The sequence below is a fragment of the Poecilia formosa genome, unplaced genomic scaffold (genome assembly GCF_000485575.1).
Source record: "Poecilia formosa unplaced genomic scaffold, Poecilia_formosa-5.1.2 Scaffold8, whole genome shotgun sequence".
In the NCBI taxonomy this organism is placed as follows: domain Eukaryota; kingdom Metazoa; phylum Chordata; class Actinopteri; order Cyprinodontiformes; family Poeciliidae; genus Poecilia; species Poecilia formosa.
The window spans coordinates 5235906-5247368 of NW_006799947.1; the positions used below are offsets into that span (position 1 = coordinate 5235906).

Below are 11463 nucleotides of genomic sequence, written 5' to 3' on the forward strand. Positions count from 1 at the left end.
TAGGCTGACGGATCAAACGGCTGATCTCAACATAACACGACTACTTCCTAAACTTCTCCTACGAGGTATCAAAGCAGTTCTGTTTTAACGGATTGACTGGTTGAACAGGTTTGAAACACCCACGCCCTAGAATTCACTTTGTAATTTGGCAGTCACCCCAAGACCACCAGGTTTTTTTTTTCTTCCCCCTTTTCTTCTCTTATCCAGGCAGGAAGGAAGAAAAAGAAAAAGAAGAGCAACCACAGAGGGGGAGAAGCAAAATGAGGGCTCTTCCATCATGCGGCTCCCCAGAGAAAGAACTCTACACTCGGCCCGTGTTTATCTCAATCTCACATCAGATCAGATCACCGGCAGATAAAGGCACATCCTGACACATCACTTCCTCTCTCTGAAAGAAGCTGACATGAGCTTGGGACCTACAACGACAGTGTGCTGGCAGGGGTGATGAAGAAGTAAAACTTTTGACAGGGCACGAAGAAAAAAAAAATACCAGGCACACTGAAAGAAAGTGAGTGAGGGAACGAAATATACTGTTGCTTGCAATTGGGAAACCTACATAAGACTGGCCCAGATCCACAGCGCCGAGAGGTAAAGAAGAGGAACAGGAAGCAGGGCAGCAGGAGACGAGAAGGTGAAGAGAGACTAAGAATAGTATAACTGGATTAGCTTTAACACTGACCTTTATTCTGCAGGGCGACGCTCACTTGCTCTCTCCTCTGCTCTTTGCTGCCGCTACAGGAAAGGTTCGTCCTACTTTTGAACTTTTGGAGTCACTTCAACAATGACTGCTCCGATACGGCAACAAAAATGAGAAACGAGTCGGGTGGAAACAAAACTACCAGCTGCTATTGTTTTATTCTCTTGGCTTAAGAGAAAAGTTTGACTCTTAAAAGTTAAGAGGCTAAAAAAAAATGATACCTCTAAATTTTTACTTTGGCTTTGTGAAGCGCTTTGCACTTGTGCATGAAAAGTGCAATGCAAATAAAGCTCATCAGAGCTGAGGTGTGAAAGCATATGGTTTAAACAAGACCAGATAAAAGAACCACTCTGAAACATACATTTTTATTTTGCATTTCTTACTTTTCTATTAGTGCATAAATGTGGGGGGAAAAAAAGACACCAAGAGATACTTTTTGGGGATGTGTGCAGTTTCAAGATGCATCAACCTTGGTGATGAACGCCTCCTCCCCGAAGTGAAGCCACAACCGAGGAGCAGTGCAATGACAAATTGCTTTTTCTTTCCAGCCTTCACTTTGTTTTTATTTTCGAATGCCAACAGTGATCTAGATTTTCCCATGCACACACTGACACACATAGATGGATAAAAGACTGAAAACTTGAAACATAATGGATAACACCCCCCAAAGAAACAAAACATGATTATGTGTCAAAGCCTGGACTGGTTTCTGGTGTCAGCAAATGAGAAGTTATGTTATCTAAATTTTAATTCAATTTAAACATACTTTATCTCAGAGGGAAGTTAAATAATGTTATAACTTATAATATCCGAGACGGTTTACACTTTTCAAGGCTAGGATCTAATTCCTTCCCTTTATATAAACAGTTTACCATGCAGGTTGTAGCTTCCCAAATCCATTTTACCTTACAACCCTACATTAAAGCCAAGCCATAGATTTCCACACTGAATATCTGTGTTTTTCATACAGAAAGAAGTGCATTCTCACTGTTTCAGCCAGCTGAGCGGCAGAGTGCAACAATATGCCAGAGAAACTTTAGATTACTCCAGTGCGTTCACTGGCATCTCAATAAAACTTTAAACCATAGGAGAGTTTTCAAACCTGCTACTGGTAAATTGTTATCAATACAAATTGACTAAAAGACATGTAAAAAACATATCAAACATAGAGCACCGTCTCAAGAGGAGCACTCAATTCAATGGATTTGTGTATCGCCAAATGCCTATAAAAAGACGTTCAATCATAACATTAAACGGCAGTAAACGGTTCAGACATAAACTTGCACATCTTGTGTTTTGTTAATGCTGTGAAACCATGGTGAATTTCCTCCCATTTATCATACTGTGATAATCTCTTACAAGCCTGTTGCTTATTTTCTTCATAACATTTGTTAAGTCAGCTGCATGTGTTTGTGGGAAGCCTTGTGCCTCTAAAAGGAAACCATCTCAGCTATCTGAAACTCCTCCCATTAACTTAAAAAGGCAGTGCACGATTTGCATTTTTCCCACAATTCAATTAACACGCCTGTCAGCCTCTCCTCTCCGTTCACGGGCCTCTTTTGACCGCCGCCGACTTGCATGCACTGAAATGTAGAAGAAGAACTGATGCTTTGATTTGTTTATTTGCGAAAAAGAAGGGAGGAGAGGCTCCCAGATGACATCCTGTCTGAACCCGTCACATCCAGGAGCTAGAAAAGTGCCATTAATGGATGCAGAGAGCATTCTCTGGGGATGGCTTTCTCTTTGTCCTTCCCTGGCTCTGAGAAAGAGTAGATGACATGGAAGAAAGAATAGGACACTATCAGGTGAAGGCAGTCAGAGTTGATGAGCAGAAAGAAACCAGATGATGAAGAGGAGGCCAAACCGGGAAGGAGAATTAGTCAGACTTTGCTTCGAGGCAGGGTAATTACTTCAGCAGGGCTCTTGTCTGATTAATAGCCTGTAATCCCATTCTCATGGACAGCATACCATAGCATTCCATAGCACCACTCATTAACCAGCACAGAAATGCCCACTAATCACTCAGTCAATTTTTAGCTAGCAGAGCTAATGCTAGGCTAGGATAATCAATAGGCTGTAATCCTGTTGGCGGAGCCGCCGCAGCGTAGCGGCCCTAATTAGCAGCCATAGAAACGTCTGCTAATCATTCAGCGCACGGTTATTTGTCCACGGGGCCGCCGAGTCGACTCAGCCGTGGCGTTGGGCTGACGTTTGACAGTCAGCCGCAGAGGCCAGAACAGAAAGAGTGACACGGAGACTACCAGAAGCGGTGTAATGATTAAGAAGCCCATCACTCTTTGCTTTTCTCCCTCTTCCCATCCGTCCGCCGCGCCGAGCTCGCATCCAGGAGACGGTTTAGGAAGGCTCTGTGCTCCGTTTTGTTGTCATTCAACTTTTATAAGTCGATGATAAAACCCACCCCGATCTATAGCTGCTGATCAATAATGAAGGCTTTGGGTGGGGAAACGGTAGCCCGCTGCAGACCACAGATGGAGACAGGTGTCGGTGTTAAAAGCGGATCCTGCTCCCTGTCCTGTCCTTTAAAAAGCGCCGAGGGGAGAAACAGCTGGGACAAATAAACGTCTGGATCGGCTTTAACTCAACTTGACCTTTTCTTGGCATGAGTCTTGCCGGTTTCCAGTTGATTTTACAGTATAATACTCCACAGTTTGGTCGCATTGAGGCCATTTAACAGTCCTAATCAAATACAACGAAACTATTGTCTGCAGAGTCAAACCATAAGCCCTGCGTGTTGGGAGTGTGGGGCCCTGCAGAGGTATCCGCACACACTCCGCAGCTCAAGTCCAAACTTTGAATCGTGCGGCTGGGTTATATGTTACGGCGACCTGCGGATGAACTCGAGCTGAACCCCCGTAGTCAACAAGCAGCGAGGTGGATCGCTGAAAAGGACCTGTCAACACTCACCTCGAGCTACTGAGGAAGAAAAGGCATGGGGGACATATCTCACTCTTTTATGTGTGAGACTGCGCTCGAGTCGACTATCCTTTCACCGTCCCGTGAAGGGCGAGGCATAAAACCTGAAGAGCCCCTTCCTCCAAAGTATTATGAACTGTCGGCCAGATAATCAAAGGGTGAATTTAAGGCCTTGGAGTTTGTGTGTGCGAGGTGTTATTTGGGTGCGCAAAGTCAAAATAACAATTTTATTGCTGAAACTCATCTTAAAAACTAAAGATTTATCCAGTCAGACCATTTCATGAAAGCCTTATTAAATCTAACTATGCTTGCATTTTCTAGACCATTCACTGTTCAGTTGTGGCACAGATGGGTCAGTTAGCTGAAAATGTTACAACTAAGAACAGAATAGTCATTAGTATGAACATATATCAATGTTGTGATTTCTGAATAACTACATTTTTCCAATTTTCTTTTGTCCTACAGTTTAAATTAAATCCTCAAATATGACTCGGTACTCTTGCACAGTGCAAACGTACCTAGTTCTTTACAAATGTAAAAATAGGCATTTTTACTGGTCTTTGTAGTGTAATTAAACCTCAGTCAAAATAGATGGCATCTCAGTTGAATTTAAAATTGGACTTTGACTAGACCAGGGGTGGGCAACTCCAGGCCTCAAGGACCGGTCTCCTGCAACTTTTAGATGCGTCTCTACTTCAACACACCTGAGTCAAATAATGAGGTCGTTAGCAGGACTCTGGAGAACCTAACTGCACTTAGGAGGTGATTCAGCTGTTGGATTCAAGTGTGTTGGACCAAAGAGACATCTAACAGTTGCAGGACACCGGCCCTCGAGGATTGCCCATCCCTGGACTAGACTATTCTAAAACAAGCCATTAAAAAGTAGGTCTGGTTAGGTGTTTAGTCTCAAATCATTTACAGTCTCCAAAGGATTTTCTTCCAAAAGTCCCTTGAAGGTATTCATCTTCTGGTCAATGGTTTCTCCGTCATTGCTAAAGTAAAACATCCCTACAACATAATGGTACGACTACCATGCTTTTTCCTGAGGATGGCCAATACGTTTAATGTAGGACCCATCTGACAAGAGACAAGATCACTTTCGTCCACATGCTTGCTGCACGGCTTACAGCAAATTGCAGAAGTGCTTTCAATTGCCAATATACTGAGTAAATTCTTTCCAAGAGCTGAGAATCACACTTGCCCCATAATGGAGGGAGAGCTGAGCTCAGTACAGCTGAAGGGAGTAACCGGATGGAGGGATGCTGGGAATGCTGGAGCGTAGTGCAGCCACAGCCGCGGGATGAGCGGCCGTAACCGGCTTTGGAGAGCATGGCCGCCAGCGCTTAAACCCAGTTAATCTGATTGGATTAACGGAAGAACTGCCCGACCAAAAACACAGAGCGCGTTTGCGAACGTGCGAGCACGTAGACACAGAGTACCACGCCTGGGTCTTTTAGTTTGTGCCAATCAGCTGGGACGGCCTCCGCAGCTTCCTAGAGTTCATCTGGATTCGAGGTCGTGCTGACTGACTGCTGGCATCACGCTGGGCAACCACATGCACATGCATCCGCTCTCATGCCCCCTCACCACCCAGCCCACCCACCCCCAACCCCCAACCATGCATGTGCTTATTCACAGAGCCATCATAGAGTGCAGAGATTTGTGCAGTGAATCTGAAACAAACCCACTGAAAGAAGAGGAATGCCCAGTGCTTGACAACCGTGCTAATCGACCAGCCCCCTCCCCAGCAATGAAGCTAAATGTTTTTACCCCCCCAGACCTTTATCTTTTCAGTCACTCTGACAGCTCCTCTCTTGTCTCATCCTCTTCATCGCCTTCTCTGTCGCCTCGCTCCTTGCCGGCAAACCCCTTTCCCCCTCGCCACAGCCTCACACATGTAATCACTCATTAGAACCAAGGCAGTTGTCCATTAGGCAAAGCAGCCATTTTGGAAATTGCAGCAAATCTTCCATGAAAAGACATTCCCTCTAATGCGGCAGTCACGCTCGGAGGGAAAGGGAGAGAAAGATGGCAAAGGAGGGAAAGAAAGACAAGAGGGCAGAGATGGAGAGAGGCAGGGAAAAGAGGGGGAGTGGAAGAAGTGAGGCTGAGAGACAGAAAGGGAGAGAAAGACAGAGCCCCCCCCCTGGCCATAAAGCCACCAAGCGAAAAAGCAAGCCTGCTGTTTGATTATGAAGTGACACCCTCACGAATGGAGGGAAGGATGGCAGCATGGAGAGAGGGGGTGTTTCAGAGGAGGCGAGTGAGAAGGAAATGAAGGGAAAAGGGAAGGGGTGATCTGAGAGAACGTGGAGACGGAGGCGGTAAAATTAGCCCCATCACTTTGCTTACCAAGGCACTCTCTAATGGAGAGTGCAGGACAAAAAAAAAAAAAAGGCACCAACAACGTTGGAAGATGTGTGCAAGCCTGCAAAAGGACAGATGGTGCCCCCCTATTCCCTCCATCCATCCCAAAATGTGGCTCTAATTTGAGTAAAGTGATAGGAACCTCCTTAACCAATTACAACTCCCATCTCTTAAAGCTTGCATTACGGCCTGTTTGTGGCAATCATCTCTAAATGTGTGTGCATATGTGTGTGTGTGTGTGTGTCAGTGTGAGTTCATCCAAGGAATCAACGGGAAACATTAGAGCAGATATGAGATGTTTGAAGTGACTGATGGTCTGTGAGCGGCGCTCTGCTGAGTGTGTGAGATCCGTTCTCCCACAACGCAACTGTTCATCTCCGCCTCGCCCAATCACAGATCAGCGACAGACCCGACCGTTTGGCACACACACACACACGTCTCATCTCTGCCCGGCTCACTTTCACCTTACCTACATCATCTTACTAAAGTATTCGCACACTTTGAACTCTCGTATTTCATCGCACACTAGCACATAATTCTGAATTAAATGAGCTAGTCATCATTTTCTTTTTACCACAGCAGATCTGAAAAGAGTGGTGGGTATCGTCCTTACTCCAACACCCCTAAATTAAATTGAACGCTCAAATAGTTGAGTCCCATTCTGCTTTGACAAATAGTTCAAGATTTTTTGTTTTTAGCTCCATCCATCATTAGCTCACCAGCTTCGCAGCATCCTGTCAGCATGATGCTGCCACCACCATAAAGAGATTGTGTGTATGGAGTGTTGGAAGTTTTGCATCAAGGCCACACAGTTACATTTGTTTTGCTCACCCTCTGCATGCTTGCTGTGTACATGGCAGAATATATCAGGTTTTAGGCAATAAATAAAAACTTAAGGGGTAAAAAAAATGTTCTCGGAAAAAAATTGGGGGTTGGATTTTACATTGAAAGATGCAGTTAAACATCATTAGAGCGCAGCTGGTCAGTTTATACGGCAGATGGACTTTGATTTATTGCATAACGATGAATAAACATGGGAAAGTATAAACTGTTCTTCAAACAGACGAGCTAGTGAACATCCAAATGCTTTTAGCTGCCACTGAATTGTTCCCATTTTCTTAGCAGACTTATTTTTAAAACAGTCTGGACATCTGGTTGTCAAAATCCATCTTTAAATTGTTCAATTCACACTTGCTTTTTGCAGCAATTCGAATCATTTGCGTGAAAATCCACTGGACAGCTGCAGGGGAACCCAGCTGCAGAGAGGGAGCGAGATAGAGATGATGGATCTCGGCACATGGGCCGATGCTGCTGCATGGTCGAACATTTCTGGATGAGCGCGTTTCTCTTTCCTGCTTCTCATAAGTACAGATTTCACTCCAAAACCACTTCCTCTGAGAAAGTGAGCAGATGTTCCGTATGTGCAATGTGTATGTGTCACCGAGGGTGGATTTCCTCCACGCCGACGAGACATACAGCTGATCTGAAAGCTTTGCCCCGACGCCGACACGCAAAAGCCCCCCTTCGCTGAAGAACACAGATGATCTTTTTCACACTTTCGCTCGTCCTCTTGCCCGAAGACAAACGCTCCCCGCATGAATGCGGTGCTGTGATGGAACCAAAACAATGAGCTCAGCGAGAAAAATGAAAAAAAAAAAACGAGGGCAATGAGACAAAAACGAGAGGCAAACGTAGATGTGACAGCGAGAGAATGTGCTTCTAGTTTCCATTGTTGTGTTGCACATAATGTGGAGAGGCACCGCTTTTCTTCGGGGTGTTATTAAGCTTATAGTTCGTTGTTTCTGCTGTCAGGACAGATCGGATAGCTGATTTAACCTGAGGGCAGAGACCGTCTCTGTATGCAGACCTTTCTTCTCCTCGCTCTGCTCTGGGTGCACAAAGAGAGCGAGTTCGAAACGTTGCTCGCAAAGTGGCAAAAGCCCGTTTACCCCGCGTGCGCGCCGACCTCTCGGCTCGAGGTGCACAATGACCGAGCACGTTATCACCTCTGACCGGAGTCGGGGATTTGGGGAGGGGGGCAGACCACAGGAGTCAGGGCTGACGCCAGAGTAGAAAATACCAGGGTTAATGTGCGCATGTGTGTGTGTGTAAGTCCCAGCAGTAATAATCACTCGGATTAGAGCGGAGCCAAACCCCCGCAGGGTCCTCCACCTCTTCCTCCCCCACCACCCAGTTCCAGAGTATCCTGCCCAGCCCAGGCAGCAGCACTGATCCCCAGTTGGAGCCATCATGGGAAGCTATCACCCCAAACAAATTTGAGTCTTACTTCTGACTCCTTCTTTGTCCTTTTAATCAGTAAAAGTCAGAAAAAAAAAGAAAAGAAATATTGACCAAGCTTGGGCAACACAAAGGCGTTCAACAAGCGCACCCTTCGGCCGCAAGGGTGCAGTGAAATGGAAGTTGATACAGCCGTCAATATGTCTGTGTGAGGGATGCAGCATGTGGGCTACAACAATGGGGAGGCGTGGGGAGGAAAGTGGGTTACACCCTGAAAAGACTCTGCATCGATGTCTGAGTATCTGGCAGTCAAAACAAGGGATTATCACCGAGTGCTACACCAACCCTACGATGAAATCAGCCAAAGCTCGGAGTGTAATTCGGTGGGAGGGCAACCTCTGACTGGCATCCATCAGCAAATGTCAACGCTTCCGTAGCATCTGTGGCAGAACGCCTGGTAACGTCAATCAATCTCTGTCTCAATGTTTCCATTATCGTCCCATTATTTCAAGAGGAGGCGAGCAATTCTGGTCATTCTTCTTTTATCCAGAACATTCTGCCATCTGGTAATAAGAAGGTATCTGTTAATTAATTAAGAGTCGCTCTGATTGTGTCGATGGGTTAAGGTATAGTGCGATGACGCTGTTAAATAAGGTTCTGTTTACTCGGTGTCACAACTATAGGGAAGATCTAATCAATCAGAAGGCCTATATGTCGTTATCGGCCAGGAAAGGCCTAATCGGTACATCTCTGGTCAAAACGATACTTTTGAAGGAAATGTATAAAGTTCAAAAGGGTTCAATCGAGAGGCTAAAGAAAATGGCTTATGTTTATGACAACAAAAACAGAACGCTTGACACAGATAATGTGATAATTTATTAGGTTTTAATTAGTAGAATTTGAATTATAAATACTCCAATCAGTCTTTCCTGGTTGGTTTTGAATCCTGGTTCTCTGTTTTTATCTGATAGATCAGAATAAAAATAGAAAAAAAAAAGAAAGAAATTACAATATAATCCTAATTTATATCTTAAAGCATAACAACCCCTGGCTGACTTTTTATTAAGCTAAACAAAGTTGATGAAAGTAGATGTTGAGAAACTGATTCTCCAGTATTTTACCCGGCCAACACCAGAACCGAACAAGGGAAAATCGGCTGATTTATGCATTTGTGATCGGTGCATGTGTGACTAGAAACACACACTTTAATGAACACTTTAAACTACGACCTCTATGCAAGAAACCTTTAGTTTCTCTGCTGTGCATTTACAAGCCACCTGAAAATTAAAACGAAACAAAAAACAAGGAACGGAATTGGCAAGAAGATGCCTGATCAGTTCAGCTCTAGACATTGCTGACAAGAAAAACACTTTCCAGGGGTTGATATGAAATAATAGAACCAAAAACCGCTTCTGATGCAATAAAAGTTACTGAATAAATATAAATGTTAAATGCTTAAAAGTGAATGCAATGTGTTAATAATTTATTACGTTTCAATAGGTGGAATGTATTCTATTTCATCTCTAATTAGTCCATTAATCTTGATTACGGTGCCTCCCTCCTTCCTTGTTAGTATGAAAAAACCCCAGCCAAATTAGCTTATAACTTTACAGGCTACGAAAGGAATTTTTAAACTAATAATATAAAAAACTAAGTAGTCTGGTTTAAAAGTTTCTGCAGAGCAGGTTCCAACTACATCAGACTGATCCGAGCTCTGGTTTCCAGACATACCGGACTACCGGGCTTCGTTACAGGATTTAGTTAAAGCAAAACACGTCCCGGTTTTTACCTCTGGTTCTTCTGCTTGTTCTCCTTCTTGTTGAGGACCCCCGGCACACAGTTGGTGAGCTCGGTCCAGTCGGCGTGCAAGCCGCAGCTCCAGCCGGTGGAGAACCGCGAGAAGAGCCAGGTCTCCTTGCGGTTCGGCCGGTAGCAGGTACACTTCTTCTGGCCCGGTCTGCAGTCGCAGGGAACCTCCAGGCGGACATTCTGGACCAGGTGCCGACCGAAGGTAGTCCCCCCTGTCTTCTGGATGTGCAAAAACACAATCACGTCCTCCCCCTTGATCTGGAAATCGATGGTCCTCTCCAGGTCCCTGACGGGGAAGTAGTATTTCTTAACGTAGTGGGGGTCCGGAGTGGGGAAGATGTCCCCCTCGTCGTCCTCCGTGAAGTAACCGTGCGGGGAGCCGAAATTGATCACCCCGGGGGCCACGTACTGATAGAGGATCAGCATAAAACACACGGATCCGATGACGATCAACAAGAATTTGCTGCTCCTCTCGACCATGATCCTTCCCAGTGCGGTGGTCCCTGCAGCACGCTACCATTTCCCAGTCAAGCCGACAACAGAGAGCGGAGCGCTCGGCTGCTTCATGTTCGCTCTCTCCGCCAACAAGCGCTCGTCGTCGGGGCTCAAATGTGGCTCAGTCCGTTCCGAGGCGACCGGCGAAGTTGGTTCATGGTTCTGTGAGAGCGTTCAACTCGGTGAAAGACGCATTGTAAAACTCACTGAAAGCCCACCCCTCGGTGGCAGACCCCTTCCCCGCCGTGTACTTTCCGCTGGTTACCAGTCAACACAACAAGCTCACTGCATCACAGCGGAGCTATGTGTACCCAGGATGCAGCGCGAAACCCACCTTTTCAACCTCTCTCTCCGACAACACGCCGAAAGGGAGAGTCGGTTTAATTTGTTGGTTGACGGCACACGGCTGCGTCAGACCTTCGAGCCAATGAAATTACGGCAAATTTTCACATTTTGAAGTTACAGACACGAACGCTAATGTATTTTAACAGGATTTTATTTGATTTACCAAAATAAAGTAGTCCAAAATTATGAGTTGGAAAGAAAATGACATGTAATTTTCAAGTTATTATTATTATTATTTATTTTTATTTTTTTTGCATTTATACCTCTTTACTGTGATACCCTTCAATTAAATCCAGTGCAATGAGAACACAAGAGGACCCCAAATAATGTATGTAATTAAACCCTTGTATGAATTGAAATTTTGACTTGGCTGTCTACTTGATGTGACTAATTGGGCAAGGAGATCATCATAGAACCAGCCAAAATGTCATTGAGACTGCAGAGATCCATAACCCACATAGAAGATAGGAAAACTACTAATTGTACAGTGAAATTTAAGGGAGAGTGGCAGGTAGCTATAAGAAGTCACATATAGCAGACAAGTGTTGTGATTTTTTATTTTTTTTTCCTGGGATAAA

General features: G+C 44.9%; 1 protein-coding gene across 1 annotated transcript in view; it reads right to left on the bottom strand.

Moving 5' to 3' along the window:
• hs6st1a (heparan sulfate 6-O-sulfotransferase 1a) overlaps positions 1-10885 on the bottom strand; it is a 62378-nt gene extending 51493 nt beyond the window's left edge. Inside the window, exon 1 of the mRNA XM_007576830.2 lies at positions 10026-10885. Within this exon, the coding sequence (XP_007576892.1) occupies positions 10026-10525 (500 nt within the window). The 5' untranslated portion in view covers positions 10526-10885. The remainder of the gene's footprint in view (positions 1-10025) is intronic.
• Between the last annotated feature and the right edge of the window lie 578 nt (positions 10886-11463).